The following is a 23782-nucleotide window of genomic DNA, read 5'->3' on the forward strand; positions in this document are numbered from 1 at the left end:
GATTTCTGGAATTCCTTCTTTGAAATGATGCCTTTACCATCTGGGTCATATTCTTTGAAAGCATCTGAGTTAGTCAAATCTTTTAACTTGAGGAACATGTCAAAGAACTTCAAAATCAATTCTACATTGCTAGATGATTCCACAAGCGTGTCTACCATTTGTTTTCCAATAGTTCCATTTACAACGTTACCTAAGTAGTGTGTTAAAGCAGGGAGTTATTTGGTATCACTACATTTGAAATAAAGAAATTTCATGTCAATGCTGAGAACAGAACATAAATGCTCTTAAATCTTCATAATTTTTCTTTTAACATGCCTTTCTGTAGCAGCTCTCTTTTCCACACCTATTTATATTCCAGAATATATGTTAAATAAATATGATAAATATGATATAGTTATTTTCCTGGCATCACATAAAGGTAATTTTAAAAAACAGCTTAGAAAGATTAACATTGTATTGTACTTTACATTATGAAGCTGAGATAATCATATTCGACCGGAAAGAAAAACAAGACGAACCTTCAAGCAGTGACAAAAGCATCACTACCATATCCTTTAGCAGATCTAGCAGCTCTTTAAGCAATTCAATTTGAGCAGAGTCCTAAAAAAAAAAAAAAAAAGAAAAAAAAGAAAAAGATTTGGTTTCTTCTTTTATTTAGTTGGAAAAATAAATACATTTGGGAAAAAAAAAATGCAGTTATGCAGGTTGGTCATCTAAAAGTAGTTTGCATTCTTCAGCAAAATTTGATTGCTGTTTTATTATGGTTACTATTGGAAGTCTTTTACAATAAAGCATTAAGGATACCAAAGTGGAGATAAGGGACAGAAGAAACTCAAAATTGGTCACTGCACAGATCTGACAGTAAGATCTCAGAAAGAACCCATCCTTTTTCACTTCACGGGGAATATTTAATAGCATAATGCACTAAAGAGAACTAGAACTGTTTTGTTTAATTATAGAACATGGTAAGTCTAACATGGATTTTTGACTAATGTTAAGGACATAAAAAGTACCCTCAAAATTCTGGTGTAGATCTGTATGGTGGGAAGAAATCTTACGAGGAAGTCAGAAGGTAGCAGAGACTGTCAATAAGAGTGAGGAAATAAATTACTCTGCACTGTTGCATTCAGTGCTCAGTCTTGAGTGAATGGGTACAGTTTATGCCACAAAGGACATAGAAGCCTGAAACTGTGAAGACAGATGGGACTCCACAATACCCAGCACAGTGAAGCAGTGAAAAACACTGCCTATTGCCCTCCTGCTCAGTGCCTATGATGAGGTAACTGGACAAGCTGACCAACTCACATTCCCTCCCTCTTTGAATCTTCCCCAGCTTTTCTCCTGCCCTACTCCACTGTAGTATGGGAACCATGCTTTTAGTGGTACTTCTGCCGTGTCTGACAGATCATCAGGTTTTCACAACAGGGAGAAAGTGAGCAAATTTCCACCTTCATTATCAGAAAGGTACACGTTCATTGGAAGCAGTGAGGTTGATATTAGAAAAGGTGAGTGCACGGTGATGATTAGTGCTAAAAGGACTGATATGAAGATGCAAGTCCTGAGATTCAGTCTTGGATGTTTACAGTACAATAGGTACATGGACAACCAATGAGCATCAGCACGTGAACTGCTTTACAGCTTTCAACATTCACTTGAATTTATAAACAAAGAAGGTTTACTTGAGTACTGAAAATACCTGCGAAAGTTTCATCTGCATATTGGCAAAGACATGAAGAAAGCCAACAACTGCATCCCACAGCCTACTGTGAGCCAGACTTTGTTGGTTACCTATGCATGGGCCCTAAAAAATTAAGGAAAATGTATTTTTAATTTATATAAAATAAACAAAACCAAAGCAAATAAACCAATTTATTTTCCCAAGATTTCTCCCTGAAAAAATAATAAAAAAAAGAAACTTCAGGCTTCCACAAAGCTAAATGAGAAACCTTTGCAAGATCTCTTTGGTATCTAGTGCATACATACTAGACTGTATCATGTTAAAGATGCAGCCATTAACATGTTTAAGAAGTAACTTCACAATGGGCCAGTGATTCCATATAAATGTATCAAAATTAAGAAAAAATAAAGCCAAGACATTTACAAATTCACAATAGGACATAATCAGGCTATATAATCATAATTTTACTGTTAGTACCTTAAACAAAACTTTATATACCTGGATATATTCTGTAAGGGAATTGAATATTTGTTTGGTGACAGCCAAAGCTTTAGAGAAGTTACGTTGTCCTGATTCATCAATGACATCCTTTCCTGAATAGTACCAATAGAAGTCACTGATTGATTCCTAAGAAAAAGACAACATATTTTCTAATTTTGGATTCTATATACACTATTTACTGCCTGCATTTTTATCATCAGAAGTTGAATCAGCAGCATATGAAATTCAGTATTTCTATGTCAATCTATTTCTCCTAACAATAACTTTTTGTATTATTACATAACTAGGCTCCCTGTGGAAATGAACAATGTAATAGATTAACACATATGCTTTCACATGGAATTCTGAAAGGTCATCTATTTTAAAAAAGAAAGAAGAGATGAAATACACTAAATCAGAATTCTTTATTTTAGATATCCTTTGAGAGGGGGTTTTCACATTTGATTCCAGTAAAATATGTATGTATAAAAACTGAAAAAAGGTAAATTTGTTATACTCCATTTTTCTCTTTTTTTTTTTTTTTTTTTCCTCACCTGAAGACGCAAGAGATAATCCACTGTACTAATAATAATATTCACTGTTGTGGTGTTGCCCATCTGAGTACGTAGGTAATTTTGAAAATCTGAAGTAAGAAGTGATTTGTGCTTGGTTAATACATATACAAATAAAAAAACACAAGGTTATTTTCGTATTTTCATGGACACATGGAGAATTATTTTTAATCTGTTGGCTACAGATGCTTATGTAGTGGAAATTGAACTACTGTAGAACACAGTGTAAACACAACTGAAGAATTGTTATCCACATGACTTTTAATAAGCTAATGCCTACTAATGCTTGGCATAAAAGCTGAAATTCCATTAATATTTAAACTCTCAACTTTAACTCTTCAATTCAAATTGTTGGCATGCTTTCCCCTCAGAAAATGACATTAATTAGAGGAAGAAAAAGACATCAGAATCTGTTCTACTCAACCTTATTAAAGAACAAATTCATCACACATTTTTCCCCAAAATTAATTCAGTTCACTTACCATTGTTATGCCCCTCACAGAGCAGTTGTAAAAATCGAAATAGATCTCGAGTAAACTCATCATGCTGCAACACCTTTTCACCTTTGCAATATATAAGTACAATAATTAGGAGACAACAGTCATAATGAAAGATGTAGAACATATAAAATTACAGCAACCTTAAAAACAAGAATTCTAAAAAAAAAAAAAAAGTATTATAAAAGCATTAAAGCCATTTAGAAGAAACAGACTGATAATAATTAAAAGAAGAACTGAGATGGAAAAAGCAAAGCCAAAATATTTAGCACTCCAATGCATTCATGGTGAAAAAAAAAAAAAAAAAAGAAAAGAAAAATAAAAAAAAAAGCAACAGGGTATATATATCTAATAAGTAAATGGTTAGTCAGAACTCAAATCATGCCTTAAATATGAACAACGCTTCTTTAATAAGCATCAAACTGTTTAACCAAGCTGAAAACACAACCTGCTGCAGACCGTAAAGCTAAACCTAAAGATATCTGGGAAGATGCAATGAAAGATTTCTCTCTGTACTTGCAACACATTTTTGCAACAACAGCATTGAAAACTGTAAACCCAAACATACCACGCTCACGAACGATGACTGTGGATCAAAGAAAAATAACAAGAATACAGGATAAGAATACTGGAAGTTACAATGTTTTTCGTATAAATTATTGCTTAGGATTTTGTAAATATAAAGCATATTTAGAACTCAAACCCTGTAATTGCTTATAGTAAGTTTATAAACAGAAACCTCAAGCCACAGTAAGAACAGTTCAAGTTAAAGAAGGAATCACAAATAATGTTTTAAACACTACTGGAATCAATTTAATTTTACTTACGCGTTCCTTCTTCAGTAACCATTCCCAGGCCTTCTGCTTTATTTTGTCTCTCAAACGCATTCAAGTCAAGAACACTTATATTGAAAATAAAACCAAACAGGAAAAAGTACTATAAGTACAGAATGGAAAGCTATTTTCTTCTAGGAAATCTCTGGAGGCCTTCAGTAACTATTCTTGACCCACTGTGACATGCACTGCCTCATATTTTATCTAATATGAATATTAAGTAAAAGGGCTTGTGATGAAAATAAAGGTCCAGTGTCCATTTCTGAAAAGCAATATGTCTCTGGTCAGATGTCCCCATGTCCCTAACTTCACTTCCAGTAATGTCATTCATGGTTTCATGTATAAATGAAAAGCATAAAAGAAAAACTGGAATATTGCTCTCTAGATTGACTTAAACCTGCCTGCCAAAAGGCCATTAGTGCTGTTATTTCTCAGTGACAGCATTTTCCACTTAGCTATCGTTATTATTTCTATTATATTGCTACTGTATGTATTACGTATTATTATGTTATTCAGAAGATGTATGGAAACTCCATATTCAGAAGACTATATATGGAACCAGAGATTCCATATCTTCCAAGGTCAAAATACACCGATATCAGAATTTTCTTTTTCTAACCTGTCTTAGCTCAACACTTGGAATAGCAGATGATGATTCTTCTCAGAGCCCAGTCAGAATATTTTAATTTAAACAGTCCAAATACAATTCTATGATTTTTTATTTATTTATTTAAACAACAATGCACATATTTTACTATCTAGTGACACCATTAAAATCAAAAGCATCTTTAAAGCATAATATTCATTCTCTTGTCAGTGTTCAAGTATTTTTATTAACATTTTTTTTAAATGAAGTCCTGAATTATACACATACACAATTAGTAATATCACCACTGCAGTTCCCGTTTGAGTCGTACAAAAAAGGAAAAATTACAACATAGATACTATTTATCAGGCTGTAACTACTCGGTGATAATTTCTGCAGTGCAGGTCACCATCTCTTCCACATTTTTTCCCAGTCTGAATATAGCTTCTCCACTTCTAATTCTCAGTCTACTCATTCAGAACCATTCTGTTACTTTAAAAGGCTGAGAAAAGGAGGTCGTCTACTGAAGTGTAATCAGAAACACCCACAATTTTCCACCTTAATTATGCGAGTCCTTTACCTTACGTAATATGATCTTCTGGTTTATTAAGGGAATGGACTACTATAGTCTCACCAGCCATATGCCATCTCTAACAAGCCTGATACATATGCAGAGAATTCAGAGGAAGAGTCAGAGATGATGTAATCTGTCAGAGATGTGAAGAAACTGAAATTCTAGTTAAGCTCCACCGGCCTGTGGATGGATTTATCCATCCTTAGAACCACCCACACAGAAAACTTGAGGAATCTGAGCATTTTACTTTTCACAAAAATTACCCACAGGAGTTCTAGAATCTATGAGTCCAGTAATTTACCTATGATGAATCCATCTGCACTGAGCAATAACCCACCAACATGAATAAAACTGAGACTGTAATAATAAGATTTATGCTTTTACCTGCATGACTGCATCAAGCCAGAAATACTTTGAAAAAATCCAGCATCCTTTTTCTCCTTCAGGTACTCAAGCATTTTCTAGAGGGGATAAATTTTTTGGGAAAAAAACACAACTATATTAAAACTGTATGAATCACCAACTTCCTGAATTACCATTCAAAATTAAAAACACTGGCAAGCAGTACTATAATTGATATTGTACCAAAATACCCAGATATTTCTTTAATGTTTAGCTTAAAATAAAATGCACTAAAAAAAACCAACCCAACAAAATACTAAAATTCTTGAAATCACGTGCCTGCCTTATACAAGCAAGACTCACGGTAGTTGCAGAAGCATTACCTGTTGGACTATGGTATTGCCACCATTTAGAATAGCAATACCAAGTTTTAGTGTTTCAACCACCATGGGCCCTGTATGACCTGTAAAAACAAGGGTACACTCATTAAAACTTGCAATTATATTCAATATAATTCAGTCTTTCTATTCAATCAGAAAAGCAGTCTGTAAATTTTACCTAATGGAGTTGTTATTGACATTTATATTGCCTCCTTATATACTCTATACAAGTAGCATATGATATACATATCATAGGTATAATGACATAATATATTATATATGTGTATAGTCTTACATATACATATAATCATCTATATACTTTTAAAATTTCACAGACCATTACCTTGGCTTGCACTAATCATCTGAAGGACCATCTCAGCAGCTCCACGATCATGTAAGCGAGCTTGCTGATAGAGAGTTCTCTGTTTTTCCATTTCTTTCTCCTGGATTTGGGATTTGGGAACAAAAATGAGAACAGAATACAGACTGGAACTGAATCAGAAAAACAGGAAGATGAGAAATCTGAAGTGGTTGAAGGCTATCTGCCTCCAGAATTCAGAGGTTAGTTGATTACAAAACTTCATCACAACGTATTTTTTTTTAATTATTTTTTTTTTGAATTTGAGTAACTTAGTAAACCAGCTCTGCATCAGGTGATGAAAAATAAATGTTATTTAAACTCTAACCTCAAACGTCTTTTCTTTTTCTTCTTCCTCTTCTTCTTCTTCCTGACAGCTCTTTTTATGTTAGAAACAGAAATCACAAGATTTTTCTTAATAAAATGCATCAAGAACATTAAAATCCCCGTAACTGTAAATATTTGTGTTCATCCACACTAAGGTGATATGTATGAGTACTTCAGGGTATTCATGCAATGCCATGTACACCCTGTAACTGTAGGGTATGTGTTCTTGTGTCATATTTCTATTTATATTAATTATATTTGAGTTCACAGTCAAACTCTCCACACATCTATCAGCTGTAATCAATATGTTGCAAAATATGTCAATTTGTTTTTGACAGACTTCAAATATTAACTCAAAAATAATTACCCAAAAAAATAAAGATAACCGACATGTTTAAACAGCTCAGGAGTTATTCTGGTACAAAACAAAGTACCAAGTAATATAAACAGAATTGCACTTACTGGAATTTTATAATATTGTTTTAGTGTTAGAAATTTTTTGTTAGAGATAAATATAAGATATATATATTATATAATATATAATATATAATATATAATACACATATATATTTTCATATATATATGTATAATGAATATATATAAAACTCTGAACAGAATTTCCTGCATTAAACATACAGAAATTACCAGTTTCAAGCAGTCCACATAAGAAACGGGAGGATAAGGTTTAAAAAGCATCTAAAATTAATGGGAAGTACTGGAGTGAAGTGAGAGATGGAGCTTGAAATGACATGTTTACCTTTGCCATCATGGCGGAATAAGCAATATATAAAGGATCATCTTCTAGTTTACTAGAAAGAGTAAAAAAAAAAGGTAACATTATTTTACAATGTAATAATAGCAAGATGCCATGCTGCTACTAGTATTCAAATACCATTTCTATTAAATGATATTTTGCTAAACTAGATACATGTCTACTTGAAATGCTATTACTCTTGAAAATAATATTATAAATGTATTTTCTTATCACAAACTTAGTCTCTAACTTTTTTAGCTAAACAATTTACAGGTATATTTGGACATCCAACTTAGTCATTTAGTTAAGTATGGTCACTGGCTATTGCAGGTGCAGAAGAGTATTATGAAGAGAGAAGTTAGAATAATATCAATTATCAGGTGACAAGAATATTTAAGTCATACAGAAAAAGTATATGAAGCACTGGAGTACTCTACTCATATGAAATACGTCTTTTAATCAGCAGTCTAAATTCATAACAGAAATGAATACTGAAAGCAATTAATCCATAAAATATTTCCTGGCATACTGAATAAAATGTAATGAATACCAACAAGAAGAACCTACATCTACTACCAGCAGAAAGACCAGGAAAGGGCACTCAGAATGAACCAGCAGTTCCTGTAGACTCTGTTTCTATGAGAATTCTTGCTCAATTATTCCTGTAATGGGTATTTACCAAGCTTTTCAAGTGTCAAAAATAGTCTGGATTTTCTCAATATAAAGGTTATACTGAGTTTAAATATGTGAAAACTCTAATGAAACTGAAAGGCAAAAAAGTATTCATCACTTACAGTAATAAACTGCAGTTGTGTTAAATCACTTCTGTGATGTTATTAGAAATTCAATTACTAGGTGCCTTTACTCAAAGTGCTTTTCAATGCAGCTTTTTTTACCTTTTCTCTGTGAGAGCACTGCGACTAAAATAGAGGATGATCTGATGAAGCGGATCAGGCTGTTTTTTCTCGGTCTCTTCCTCTTCCTCTTCCTCTTTTTTTGGAGGTGTCTGTCTCAAGATTTATATCAGAAAATACAAATTAAGCTTCATGAGTAAGAAAAAAAAATTGAGTAATTAAGCTTATGAAAGGATTTTGGTAATTTTATTGTCCAATTTATATTTACTTCTAGTATTCATCTCATTCAGCGTTTTACAACATAACCTGTGCCATAATGTGCATGTATGACTCAGAGTAAATCCTGTATCTGATCATTATTCATTTTTTATAGCAACATTAGACGTTTCTCATTTGTGAGGTAGTGAGAATGAGACAGTGAAAATCTTAGGGAAGCCTTATTCAGCAGAAATTACGTTTCTAGTAGACCAGAACTGAAAAAAGCTCAATTATTTAGCAGGAGAATTATTGGTTAGTTGAACTATTTTTAATAATATAATCAGATACCTACTGTTCAGACTACTGTTTACTGCAACACTTCCCATGTAACTTCTAGGTTACCTGGATTCAGCCAGTTGCTCTTATTGTCAACTTCAGACTTTGTTTTGGCAGTTTGAAATATAGCATAACCAGCACTGGCAAAAAAGCAGTGTATCACCTTTACCTTAGTTGTGTTATCACAAATTATTGTAGAATTATTGCAATTACAGTAGTAATTGTAATTACAGAAGCTCAGTTTACTTCACTAATAAATCTGAAAGAACTGCAGCCACGGTTTTGACTAATAGCTTCATTCCTTCCTTGAGAAAGAAACAACAAAGTCAAGCAAAGACTGTGACCATAAAATTGTCCAGAGTATGATAAAAATATATTTGCTGTAGCTTTGAAAAATCATGCAATCTTCTATACCACTGGATCTATACAAAGCACAATGTGACTGCTTTTGCTAGCACTGAAGTATGTCCTGGTACACCTTCATATGAAGCTATCTATCAGCTTTTGTTGTGTTTAAATGCTATGGATATAGGCCCCTTGGAAGAATTTTAGACAAACTAACCACAGAGAGGAGAAATAGGCTTTCTGTATCAATATTCAGTAATAAAATGCTGACGTTTACCAATCACTTTCATCAAGTACACATATACACTAAATTTTTGCTGAATATGGCTGCATATATTTACTTCTCCTTATGATGTATCAACAAGAAAACAGCAAACTTAAAACTTAATTTGTATCAAAGCTGAAAATGTTAAAATTAAATATTATGCATCAACAAAAATTTTTAAAAGGGGAAAAGGATCAATTGTGTTAAGCTTTAAAAAAAACATTAAATAAAATATAGGAACATAGGAATTACCATAGTGACAAAAATAGTCTGATAGTTCATCTAATCAGTTTCTTTTCCCAAGAAAAAATAGTTTTTCTGAAGGCATAAACCACCTTAATGCACTTCAGTGTGCCTCATGGGACAAATGTCTTTTCGACCACAGCAGAAAATTACGGTATGCCCTGAAGCATAAGGAATAATATTTTATAAGTCTATGCATACAGTACAGACACCAAAAAATAGGTTATGATAGATACATAAAATATACACTAAAGTGGGCACCAAAAAATATGCCCAATTACATCAGTACTTACAGCCAAATCCTGTACTAGTTTCTCCTCAAATGAATATTCCTCTGTTTCTATCCAATAGTTCTGATAGCCATGGAGGAAGAGGTTAATAGAACGGTGCCTGGGGGGGTTGTGAAAGTGAGATCAAGAGGGGTAACGGAACATAGTATAACAGCTCAGGTGGTTAATGATTAGTAAGGATACATATTTGTACAATTCTGATCCTCTGATTGGTCAGTGAAACAAAATGCAAAACATAATTAGCATTCTGTGACAATTCCGCGTCTGCATTCTTACTATTTTTTTTCACAGAATGTGGTGGGTTGGAAGGGATCTTTAAAGGTCCTCTAGTCCAACCTTCTGCAGTGAGCAGAGTCCTCTTGAACTAAATCATGTTGCTCAGAGCCCCATGAAGGCTGACCTTGAATGCCTTCTTGAATGGGGCCTCCATCATCTCTCTGGGCAACCTGTTCCAGTGTTTCCTTTTTGCTTGAAGGCTTTGGGAGTGCTAATATACATCACACATGAAACTTCAGGGATGGAACCTTAGTGCCAATATGGGAAAAATGCACTCTTGAACAGACTGAGAATGAATGGGTGAGATTTACATCTAAAAGATTTAAATCTGCTTTACTAGATTTAGGATGTTGAGATAGCAGAAGTTGGCCATCAACACCAAAATAGTTATCAAGTGCTTTCCAGCATGTTATCCACAGCCAGTCACTGCCTTCTACATAGAAAAGCCTAACCTGGGCTTCTCTCAGTTTCAAATCAGGGCAGCACTAATGAGTCCTCAAAGAAGCTGGCCTAAAAATACACAAAACCTGCTCTAGAAAAAGGTCAGTTTTGAAAAGTCTCAAATGTATTTGCTACTACTGTACAGTACTAATTAATTTAACTTTCCACAGAAAATTCAGCTCATGACAATAAGACTACACATAATAATGGCCAAACCATTCCTTCGTTACATCATAGTTGGGGAGAAATTTTATTTTGAGATGCACTACATATGGTTAAAAAGGCTGTTCCGCACAAACTTTTAATTTATTTTTAGCCTGCACCACTAACAAAAGCTATGCAAATTGACTATGCTATGACTGGTTTAAATACACTGTGCACATTATTGTTTTACAGTGGAATAGTTATTGACCCAACCTTCTAGGCCATATTATTATCAAATTTCAAACACTGACCAATCAGAATCCCCTCTGGAAATTGTACAAACTCATGTTTTATGATAACATCAAATCATGGCTGGGAAGGAGTAAGTGTGTGCGTAAGGAAGAGGCTCTCCACAAGTTACATTACCGTTAACTTGAGTATAAGCCTGTCATACTGAGTTTTTTCATGTACTTTTTCCAGCCAAACACGTTGAAAGGTGCTCAGGAAGAAATTGCTAATTTTGTGTCTGAAGAAAAGCATATAGGTTTTCATTGAAGAAACGCACAATTCAATAAAGTAGTCAGAAAGAATGTATATGTAAACTGTGTATGAAAAACTGCCAGGTACAACTTCGCTGTATCTATGTGCATAAACAGATGACAGACAACAAGACAACTATTTTTACAAATTAATTTCCTTAAAGCATCAAACAGATACACATGTCAGAGAAAACACTTAACACATAAGTAACTTTTTCAAAACCATGTACACTCATTAAAAACAAATATGGAGAACTATTATTTCCTAACTTAACTGATCTTTTTTTCCCTTGAAAAATAAAAATATGTTAAAATACAACTATTTCTTTTGTATCTCCAGGCACTTCTTGGAAAAGGGAGTACTTGATATATTTATGGTAGAAGTTAAAGTAATTTTTCTATGATTTAACAAATACCTGCACATCAGGAGACATTTTGATTTCTCAGATTCCTAAAAACTGATACATGTAAGAATGTACTTTGAAGAAAATGGGATTAAAATATAAGATTAACATTAAGTTATATTAAAAGCCACCTAAATCTCCAGAAATTTTTCAAAGAAAGAGCTTGTTATTCATTGAAGTTATTAGTATTTTCTAGGATAAATGGAAGGGCGCTATCATAATCTTTGCTTACTGAACTTTAAATTGATTTATTCTAGCACCAGATTTAGAACTAACACTTGCAATATATAACTGCAACTAATATTAGGAAATATACAAGATAAGGAGAGCTACATTTGAAACTCTAGTTCAAACTCTAGGTCAAAGGGATTTACATAGCTACTAGAAGTAGTCATATCCCACTTGAAATAATCTCAAGGGTTCATGTCTTAACTACACAATCTATTTCAGTGATGGAGACAGTGTAACAGATTTATTGTCCTGTCAGAATGCTATGATTTATCTAGAAAAAATATATCTATACATTAATGAATTTTAAAACTCTGTTCTGCACTCATCAATTGATCAATGAACCTAGAAGTCCCTGCTCATTGCAGGGGCATTGGACTAGATGACCTTTAAAGGGCACCTCCAATGTAAACCATTCTGTGATTTTACAATTCTATGTCTGAAGTGTTTCTTCACTCTTACCTCTTTTGAAGTGCAGACACAACAATTAATTGGCTAAAATAGTTTTGTGACAGTTCATTTTTAGAATGCACAGGATTAAATGGACAGAATTCCCTCACATTCATATTTAAATTAGGAGTAAACACCACCACAAAATCTACCACAAAGTTTGAGAAGAACCAATCTCAACACATAACCAATCTTAACACATAAAAGGTTTTAATGAAAAATTACAGATAATGTAGATGTTCTACTTCAATGAGTATTACTTCAATTACTCCATATTTTCTTGAATATTAAAATACAGATTCATAACATATTTTGCCCCTCAGCAAGTGTTCCATCAACCTCAAAAATAATAAATAAAAGGGTTTTTTTAAAGGCAAAAATAAGAGTAGTAATTTTTATCATTTGGGTGCTCATGTATATTCCAAGCATTTTAAGACTTCATAAATCCAGAATACAGGTGTGAAAAAAACCCTCACAAAAATGTAATACTGAAATGGGTGCTCTTCATAGACCTTCCTCTTATTTTTTCCAAACACTATTCATGAAGGAGAAATGGTTGATACTAACCAGTTTGTTCATACGTTGGACATAACCATTTAATTCTCTGTCTCTTTAGAGATTGCCTGGTGGTAGTGTGACTACTGTGGTAGAGTAGTTGGTTAGAACTACTACTTTGTTTAAAGGAAGGATATGTGCTCTTTACAATATAACTGGCTTTTTGTCTTGTGTAAATCTAATTTTCTTCCAGTATGTTAGTGGCACAGCTACAGAGCTTTAGCTGACATCAAGCATGTACATTGGCTTTAATAAAAGCATTTGAAAATGCAATGCAACTCCTCTGTTAAATACTTTGCAAACAAACTTTGAACAAAAATATTAAACACGAAAGGTGAAAAAGTGCAGAAGAAGGTGACAAGCAAACATAAACATGTATCTGAATAAAAAGCAGATTTTTTGAAAAGAAACAGGGTAAAGGAAATCACCTCAATGTCACATGATTTATTATTAAAGCAGCCAATGGATTCAGGTGCAGGACGCATTTTATCTCAGACTTTGTGATATCTGCATTCAACAGGATTAAGAAGCAGAGCAACACACAAGTTCAAAATATAATTCTGCACTTCTCTGTCCCAGTAGCCACTTTAATGCATACGACATTCTAATGTAGTAGCTGAAGATTGCCACAGACAAGCTAAAAAGCATGAAGAGTTCATGGGATAAGAGAGGAAAAGCCACACAATTAAGAAAACATTAAAAAATACAAACACAGGAGAAATAGATTAAAAAGAGCAACCAATCAGAAGCAAAACAGGGACAGAAACAGCAACATGTGAACAATTTTCACAGATAACTTGAAGAACTATACAGAGTAATAGCTGACAAAATTGAAGTATTTTGGTTTTGAAGCAGTGTAATTCCTATGGTCTTTTCCCCCTCTGGTTATTTGTCATGAGACAAGTATTTTGCTACTGTGAGGAATGATCTGATAACTAACCAACTCTTTAGTCTTAAACAAAATTACACAGGCTTGACAACAAACAAACCTGTGGATATGCACACAAACAACATTTGCACTCAGAAATTTAAAGAAAAGCTACTATATTTTTTTTACCTTGGCAGGTTGTATAGTGGTGCCATTCTGAAACATGCAACAACAGCCCTTTTGCGTTGCTTTGACAGGAGTTTGTGCCAAACAGCTTTCTTTGATCTCAGTGGTTGTTCAACCTATGGGAAAAACCAACTTCTAAGCACATACAATGGAAACTCTTCAACTTTTATTCAAAATTTATTGTTTAGGTAGTGTTTAATTTAGGCAGCAAATTAGAAAATGTTGAGAATGCTCCCCATTACATGTAAAAAAAAAAAGTTCTTTTAGGATTTTGGTTTTAAATTGTTAAAAAAAATATGGCAGGCCTTATATATAGTATCTCTCAGTTAATACAGAAAAGCTTAAGATGCCACAGTATCTTACACGTGGGACTCTTGGGTAAAATTCCAAAATGATTATTACTATGTATGCTTTTAACTATGTGTATTCAATTTTTCATGTGAACAAATTTCTGTGCTATATCACCTGTAAATAAAATGGATTAACTTTCTGTGGGTAGAATACAAATGCCTTTTTCTGTTTAAATTATATCATTGGAATGAACAGCCAACCAATTCAAATGCTGTTACAGAATCCTTAGCTGCAGAAATAGGAAATGGGCTAAAATCAGTATATTAAAAAAAACCTCACACAAATATGTATATATTTCTACCTAAAATTAGTTTTCAGCTACTGAATGGCAATGATTTGTATACTGTACTTCTTGAGACTTTTCATGAAGATTTGCAGATGCAAAGAAGTTCTGAGTTTTCCTTGAAGCTAAATTGAGGCACATCAACTGATTACATTTTAAACCCTGCATATATACACACTGGTATGTGCATATGTGTGCGCATGCACACACGCACAAAAATAAATTTTCTGGAAGTTCAAATTGTGACTCATTGTCAAAACAGTCTCTACAAGGAAAAAAGCTCTACTTAAAAACAAACACAGTGTAGACATTAAACTTTTTACCTGTTCCAGATGATACAGAGCAGCTGAAATCCTCTGCACACGTTCCACATTTCTCTCAGGGTCAGTAGGTTCGTCACTCTTCAAAATGTCTTTGTACAGATTTAACTGCCATTTCACAGCTGGATCATCAGACTGAAAACCAACATGCATCACACATAAGCTGCTGAATGAAGATACGGAATTTGACTGCCCCCACTACTATTTTCCTTCTATAATAAAGAATGTTATAGGTGCTTACACTTCATCTGTCCCCTTTTAGTCTAAATTAATATCTGCTAGCTGCTCAGAAAAATGCCATTACATTCTATATATTGTTGGGTAACTGAACTAAATTCTTAAGTAAGGTTCTGCATTTTTATTTCATGAAACAAAATAAAGAACCTGGGACTTCTATATCCCATTTAGCTGCATTAGAAATTATCAGTCACATTTAGTACTGGGATTGAGTTTAACTCCTTGTGGGACTTCTGTACCAACAGTGGAAAGCTGTTTTAGGGAAATATGTACAATAAAAGAAAGCTGGAATTTCAGTAGATGAAGAGTTACAGCTACAAGTTTTGTTTGTTTGTACATAAAAACTAAATATTGTAATGAAAAAATTACAAAGAAAATATGTTAAAATGATGATTTTTCTAATAGCTTTTCACTGTTTTGTTTTTGGTTTTGTTTTGTCTCTTACCTATCACAGTAAACAAAGCAATTGTGACTTCTGTGTTTTAAAAGTACACATTAGAATCTTTAAGAGAGATTTTTTTTCATATTACCTTTTCCTGCAAATGTAAGTTGTTACGTAAATGTTCTTTGACTTCATCATCAGTATCCCTCTGTGGAAAGGAAGAAGCATTTTTCAGTTCAGATTATGATTAATTTCATAAGAATATGTACAACGTAGAACAGCTATTGTGTCAATATTGAAGCTTTTTATCCTTTTTTTGCAAAGTATGTCAGTTACCAGAAGGGCATGGGAAAAAGGCTTTCTTTAATTTTGACCACAAAACAATAATTAAAACCTGAAGAAAATTAAAATGGAACAATTTGCAGTCTTTATGTATTTGGTCCAATTGAATATGCATATGTAAAAATCTACATTGTATATAAATGGAAAATGACAAGGAAATGGTGGCAATTGTCTATACACTACACTTTTTCTTGTGAAAGCACACACAGCAGCTATAATTGCTTATAGTACATTGATATACTTAATAATATTTAGACATCCATGCCTTGAAGTCCAATGTATAAAGTTCTGCTTATTTTGCATTTCAAACTATTACAAAGTATACACTTACGAGGCTATATCTAGTCTTAGCCAAAGAGATGAGCTCTTGGTCTCCAGGAGTACACATATTTAAACCGATAGGAAGCATCTTTTTAAGTGCAGCTACAATCAAGGATGTCTGTATGGAGTACAAATCCCCTCTACGTTTTGTTTTCTTTCTCTCTTGATCTTGTCCTCCAGACTATAATTAAAAAAATAAAAAAGTAAATGACTGTAATTCTCTGATCACATTTTTCCAACATGTTTTTTCCCTAATGGTCCAAGGAAACAATGTTCAGGCTGTAGTACAATTAATTAAACATGCTACATTAGGAAAAGGGTATACGGACTTCAGTGGGAAAGGTAAAGGAATACTTTTGGTGTGTGCCAGTGCAAGAATTCCAATAAACAGTAATATTTCAATAGCAGTAGCATACTTTTCTATGCATTCATACATGTGAATACAACTAAATTTACTGAAATCAGAAACAACCCTAAAATTAAAAGCTGAGTCAGTCTCAAAGGACACTAGTAGTTCTCAGTGCTACAGAGAGAAACTAATTACATTTTTTTCAGAAACTTACACAAAGATAGTTACCCAGATTCTGAATGAATATTGTCTGTTTTGCCTCATCTGAAAAACACCAGTATCTAAAAGGCTTTGCTTTGATTCAGTGTAATAAAATGCGAATGAATTAGTGCCTAAGTTACAAGCACTGCCCTTTGGCTTTGGCTAATATATGTAATTCTGGGATGAAAAATTAAGTCTGTTGCATCTTTGGAGATCATGGGTAATAGGAAAAGGGAAACAAGAGACAGAGAAGTAAACAGCACAACAGAGTAACATCAACCCTTTCTGCTTACAACAGACACTGTTACAACAGTATTTCAGACACAACTTTTCATTTATGAGACAACATACCAAAATCTTCAGAACAGACCCATATATTTAATGAACATATGGCAAACAACAACATAAAAATAGCCTAGTTCTGAATTCTGTGCTTAGATTAAACTCCTACTATACTCAAGGGGAGTTTTGCCTAAGAAAAGATTTCAGGACTAAGCCTCCAGGCTTATAAAACACTACAAAATGGCAAATGCTTGCATTCAACGCTCCACATCCTTTTCCCTCTTTCAATTAAGTTTACTCACTACTGTCATTATAATACATTGTGTAAGTTCCACATAAGGATACAGCAGAATCCATTGCAATTCATTATTCATTGATTATTACGACACTATTACCACCATAATCACTGGAAGAAAAAAAGACAGCCATGCATATTCTATTCAGTGGTAAATTTTGGCAAATTCTGTCTTCTAGATGGTGAATCTCTGTATGTGCAGCTGGTGTTGAGCATTTTGCAGGTCAGAGGGAACACACAATGGATGTGGCTTCCTTTCTTAAGGAACTAACAATTGCAAGACAGTCCTTTGCCTCAAAGCTTTGCTTTTGGAACTGCCTTAGAAGTAGCAATGATGTAATGGCAATAATAATGACATTATTTGTACTCTATGTTGACAGCAGACAAACAGATCTCACAATGTAACATTGTATTCCAGTGGCGTCACTATGCATTTTAAATAAGGAATAACAAGATATAAAATAGATGTATTAAGAAAACAAAATGGAAATGAAGGAGAGATACTGGTTTACTTTTCTGCATTTTTATGCTTGATGACATTTTACAGATCCAATTTTCTTTATTTTAATTTGAGATTAATAACTAGGTATAAACAAGATAATTGAACCTTAAAATCTGAACATTTTTAAAACATGAAAAAAATCCATTCTGCCTTTGCCATCAAAGTCTGCTATCTGTGAATTCACAACTTCTAGTGATAAATGTGTTAGTAGAATCACAGACAGAAACCTATATGACAATAAAAATGTCTCAGTTCTAATATGTACCTACATTAGTAAATACAATACCTTCATTTCATAAGTAAAGGGAAATAAATTAGATATATTTTGTCCAGATAACTAGCTGTGCTAAAACAAACTCAACAAGAATAATGATATAACTAGCCACCTAAGAGCACAAAACAATCTTATTTTCTGAGGATTTAAACACACAAATGGAAGTTTCTTCAACAAACACATACAGGAAAAGAATTACAGATTCTCCAGTAGACTCATAGCAATTAAATATAAAAGCAAAAGGAAGATATAATTTATTTAGACTAAAAAAAGTCAGCCAAAACTGGTTAATATGATAGAAATAGTATTTTTAGTATTTCCAGTTCCTCTTAAACCTTCAGTTCTCTGAGATTATCATTACAGCATGAAATCGGATCTGTTAGTTTAACACAACTGCTCACTTTGAAACTCCAATTTAACTGAATAAAAACTATTCCCAGCATTATGTGTGTTTCTCAGCACAAAGGGTAAAGGGAAAGATAAAAGAATGTTATGCTCCATTTGGCTGCTACACTCTGCTTCAGTAATGAAGAACACATCATAGGTTAGAAAGTACTGATCTATATTAGAAATTAATATTTAAAAAGATAATATGAAAGATGTAAAGGAAGGTGAACTATGGTTCACAGAGACAAAGAAGGCTTTGATTACATTAAATACAGAAAAGAAACAAGGATTATTCAAAAACTTTGTCATACTTCAAATCTTTACTAAAGGTCATTTAAATTTTGGAAAAAGGTAAGATTTGAACTTTTTCTCTTACTTACACTTACTGGTTTTAATACAATCTTTATATATAGAGTATAGGGTGTAGCACATTTCTCCCATGTTTTTCTTTGATATCATGAACCAAATACATGTTTCTGGTGACTCTATTTAGGCATCACTTCACAATGTCTACATCAATATATTAGCAAAAAAACCACAGAATGCAGAAAGACAGCAGAGGCAGAATGTACAGCTAAAATAATTACCAAAGGTAACTTTAGTACATTTTTACATTAAGCAACAGGTGGGAGTGCCAAAGGGAATTTCAAGTGCTCTGGGCAAATGTTGCCACTTTAATTCAGGGCAAAAAATTATCTTAGGTGATCCTGGGCCTTCACTTTGTGACGCCACTGCCATGATCAATGGAAAGAATGCTAAGAGTCTGATCATCTCTTAATCTAAAACAAAGACACATCATGCACTTTGACCTGTACCTTTACTTGCATGGCCTGTATGAAAGAAAAATAAAGAGGAAAAAAAAACATAAGTAAAAGAGATGAAAATATGATAATTTTACAAGTTAGTAATAAACTTATCCAGCTTTATCAGTACAATAAAAGTATTATAGGTTTGTGGCTAAAACACTAGACTGTAAGTGTATAACCAAATGAGGTCTTAGGAAAATATTTTTTATTCAGCTTAACCCTTATTTAATTATTGAACTTCTGAAATTATCTGTCTCTATGCAGCACAACCTTTTTGTGCTGAAGCAGCAAATGAAGTACATCCAGTAAGTAAGCACATCAATACATTAATTACTGCATCTTTTCCCAATATTGTTAAAAGAGGAAAGTGTTTGGAACTCTGGATAGTCCAGCAAAAAATACATTCACATTTTCACCAACATAGCTGGTTGAGAAAAATTATGCTTAGAAATGGAAACCAAGCTGTCACTGTGAAGATGCAGCATTTAATTTCTAGACGTATTTTCCCATTGCATAGCTCATTATTGTTTTGATGCCAGTCTGAGAAAAAACTTAAGCTCATATGTCTCAGAAGTACCCATTTTGAGAACACTACTTTAAACTTATGTGTAACTGTGATGCATACAGAGTTTTTTTCCTACTTTTTATGTCAATACTGTAAATACACTTAAATAAGCATGTATTCCATAGTCAATACTTTATTATCATTGTGTCAGGTAATCTTAAGAAGACAACAACAAAAACATGTAGTTATGGTAAAATAGAAAAAAAAAAAAAAAAAAAAAAAATCAGCTGCTCCTCAAAAGAATCCTTGACCAGCCATGAGAAATTGCTATAGAATATAGTTGGTTAAAAAAAACCCAACACCAAACAAACAAAAAAAACCCACCAAAAAAACCCAAAAAACCAGCAAACACCAGAAAAAAACAAACATGAAAAAGCCGTCCCTTCTGTGATAGCTTTAATTGTAGCTCTATTTTCTGGTGAAACTTGAGTTAGCCTCAAAATGTTAACACCAACCTACAATTAAAATCAAGTTTTATATCCTACTAATATTTATATCACATAGTGAAGAAAACCAGATACAAGTCAAGCAAGACTAATAATGAAATTAAGTGTTAAGCATCTCAGAATTTTCAACACCCTACTCAGGTAAACAGCAAACTTGAATCGAAAATTTCAATTGTGTGAAATAAATAGATGCTGCATAGACATGATTCAGCAGATATACACTGAAGGGAAGTAAAGACAAGATCTTAATTATATTTTATTTATTAGAGATGACCATAAAAGTAATTCACTCATGATTTACCATAGTATATCTAAAAGAAACATATTCTATGCGATAATCTCAAAGGAAATATTTCTTGCAGAAAATATGAAAACCTCTAATTATTGTAAATTTGCTAATATGTATCACATATTACAAATGGCCATAAACCATAATGGTGATTCATAAATAAAACTTGGATTTTATGACTGCCTTAAACTTATATAATAGGTCTATCCAAATACTTTTAAAAAATAAATATAAAGAAACTAGCAAGGGCTAGTCAAATAAAACTTCAGTAAGATATGCAGTTTAGTAACAGAGGTTATATATCCAGCCACACATTCATTTAGATTCGAAAAATTACACAGACATATTGTCCACACATCTCACACATTTATTATGTACATGTGAAAGCTTACATTTAGTCTTTTTTATACCAAATAGCTGTAAAACACATTAGGACATCATTGCGTCTTAATAAAAATGCTATTTTATCAACAAACTTATGAAGAGTTAAAAAATAAGAGATTCATGGAGTTGAATGTGTTTAAATTCTCCATTTTAACACTCCTGTCACAAATCTGTTATTTCAATGCAATCTAAGTTACCAGTCTCTTTCAGACTGAAAGTTCTCTAACTTACCATTCCCCTCCGAGCAATCTGCTGCCATTTTTTTAGAAAAGAAAAATTAAAAAACTTGCTCAGCTGTTAATACATTTATTTGAGAAAATATTAATGATAATATTGTATAGTCAAAATACAATGGGTACTCAATTTATTGATTGTAATGATGAATAATTCATTTCCACTGTTATTAGCTACTGTTAAATAGTGTAATCTTGATCTTTCCTCTTCTGCATATTTATTTGCTGCATAAGGCAGGTAAAGATAAAAAACCTTCCATACCTGATGTATCACACCTTACACGCCAGTACTGTCACAGTACCTCATATCTTTGGAAAAATACAGTGTCTCAGTTGTAAAACGGCGGTTGCCTAAAGCAGTCTGAGATCAGCATGAGGCTTTACTCCCTTAAGAGCCCCCAAATTGTCTGTCTTGACCCAACTGTTGACAGCCAATGTTCATATTCAGTTATCTATAATGTTTTCATGTTTGATAAATACTGGATATGATTACTTGCACTACAAAAAATGTTAATAAAGAGGAACTGGTGATAAAGAAGAAAGTGCTAACTATTCTATTGGCGTACTGCTTCCTGAGCTGAAGATTAATATGAAAGCAAGAAATTATAAAAATAACGTTCCCTAATGTGACACCTTCTACTGAAGAATAGAAGTATTGAACCTGAAAAGGTTTGATAAACCCTGAATTCTATAGTTATAGATAATATTTATTCTAAGCTATGAAGTCTTAGAAAAAATTGTTCAGATCTAAATGTATGCTTTAATGAATGTGCTGGTTTTAGAGCTCTTACGTTATATAAATGTTAACTATTACCTGCTTAGAAACCATTTATAGAAAACAAATAAAACAATTCTAAAACATGCCTCTTGTATCGTGGTATTGAGGTAATCTTGAAACAAATGTTTCAAATCTAAATCACCAGCTGTTCTGCAATCACTCCTGCAGATATGGTATCGTATTAATACAAAATTCAGTTATGAACAATACAACCTATTATTTCTTCCTATATTAGCAACAGCCGTGAACAGCATCCTTGAATGCTATGATTTGAATTTACATATGCATCTACATCCCTGTTATGTATACATATATTTACACACATATGATTACATAATATATATGTACATTTAAATATACAAAATAGGTATTTGAAAATGTAATCTCAGAAAAAAACTCTTTCAAATTTCCATTGTATAGATTCTTGATATTAAAGTCCTGTTATTTTTTCCAAATTGGAGAAGTATGAGGGATATCTACTGTTTATTTTGTAAAGTTTTGTTTTGTCATTCTGATGACAGTCTGACTAAAGTATGACACTAACAGCTGACATCATATTATCAGTACCACAGTCAGACAGAGTTTAGATTAAATATGAATCAACTGATTCTAATCTATCATGTTTTTGTTTTTTTTTAAAGTACAACTAATTCTTTGCTCCTCAGTTTAATTTTAATGTATAAATGATGAAGTACACACATTAAATGCATGTGTAGTGATTGTCACATGATAAAAGTAGAGAGCTACATGTTGGAATTTGTTATTGTGCAATTCATCCTCAAATAGCCCGGACTGTGACCACTTCTCATCTCATTAATGAGGGTAATACAAACACAGTTTCAAGAGGCTACATCTTGAAAACAAGAAAATATATTAAATTTTTCCTTTTCTTCGAGTATGGAATTCTATATCTAGGTTGAATTTCTGTTCAGTGCCAGTCAAGAAATGGTGAGCAGAATATCTGTCATTTTTGCTTGTAAACCCTTCAATATCAAGGTTTGTCTTACCCAAGTTTCAGAATAAAAAAAAAATCAATTTAGAAAAAAAAAAAGACAAGCAAACATTTTTAAAGATAATTAAGAAATATAATGACATATTTAATCTAACCATAGATTACAGACAATTAAAATATAGTGAGACACAAAATAGTAAATCCCACCACTTCTCTGGAACACTGTCAAAATAGGATTACTCTTAACACACTACAAATACAAATAAAACAAAGGATTCTTTGCTACATTTACCAACACTATTTTGGAATTAGACTTCGACTGGCTCTAGCTGAGTGAGGCAAGCTCCCTTGGCTAATGTCAAAGCAGCATTTTTTACCTTGACAACATGCATTTTTCTCTAATATACAGGTAAAAAATGTACTTTCCAGTCATAAATGTCAGTATCATATATTGAAAATGAGCAACAACAGAATGAATGTGGTCCCTACCAAGAACAAAGAAAAACAGCGCACATGTGGCACGCTGTATATATAAATAAAGAGGCATATGCAGACAGCATATACCATTCCTCCATCAAAGTTGACAGACAGTACTGATAGACATTCACAAGATCTGGCAACTGATGTAACTTTTAGATTAAGACCTTTATTTTGACCTTGTGTCTTTGACTACTTAGCAGACATTTAATAAGTAACTCTTAGGTACATAACCTATATTTTGCGTAGTAGTTGTCATGTTATCATGAAGAAGAAATATTTGTTTTTCTTCTACTAGTACAATAGCTCCCATCTAAGTAGAT

General features: G+C 32.8%; 1 protein-coding gene across 1 annotated transcript in view; it reads right to left on the reverse strand.

The window, feature by feature from the left end:
* The window catches only part of RYR3 (ryanodine receptor 3), a 191404-nt gene that overhangs the window by 22442 nt on the left and 145180 nt on the right, over positions 1-23782 (reverse strand). Inside the window, exons 70-89 of the mRNA XM_010007742.1 lie at positions 19345-19359; positions 16250-16420; positions 15725-15784; positions 14961-15092; positions 14007-14119; positions 9916-10012; positions 8278-8387; positions 7385-7436; positions 6629-6679; positions 6286-6385; positions 5946-6025; positions 5605-5681; positions 4055-4128; positions 3796-3813; positions 3213-3293; positions 2713-2801; positions 2177-2305; positions 1697-1801; positions 519-600; positions 1-190 (exon numbers count right to left, since the gene is read on the reverse strand). The exon at positions 1-190 is cut by the window's left edge and continues 1126 nt beyond it. Of these exons, the coding sequence (XP_010006044.1) occupies positions 1-190; positions 519-600; positions 1697-1801; positions 2177-2305; positions 2713-2801; positions 3213-3293; positions 3796-3813; positions 4055-4128; positions 5605-5681; positions 5946-6025; positions 6286-6385; positions 6629-6679; positions 7385-7436; positions 8278-8387; positions 9916-10012; positions 14007-14119; positions 14961-15092; positions 15725-15784; positions 16250-16420; positions 19345-19359 (1826 nt within the window). The remainder of the gene's footprint in view (positions 191-518; positions 601-1696; positions 1802-2176; positions 2306-2712; positions 2802-3212; positions 3294-3795; positions 3814-4054; positions 4129-5604; positions 5682-5945; positions 6026-6285; positions 6386-6628; positions 6680-7384; positions 7437-8277; positions 8388-9915; positions 10013-14006; positions 14120-14960; positions 15093-15724; positions 15785-16249; positions 16421-19344; positions 19360-23782) is intronic.

This window comes from Chaetura pelagica, unplaced genomic scaffold, assembly GCF_000747805.2.
Source record: "Chaetura pelagica isolate M959 unplaced genomic scaffold, ChaPel_1.0 scaffold70, whole genome shotgun sequence".
Classification (NCBI taxonomy): Eukaryota; Metazoa; Chordata; class Aves; order Apodiformes; family Apodidae; genus Chaetura; species Chaetura pelagica.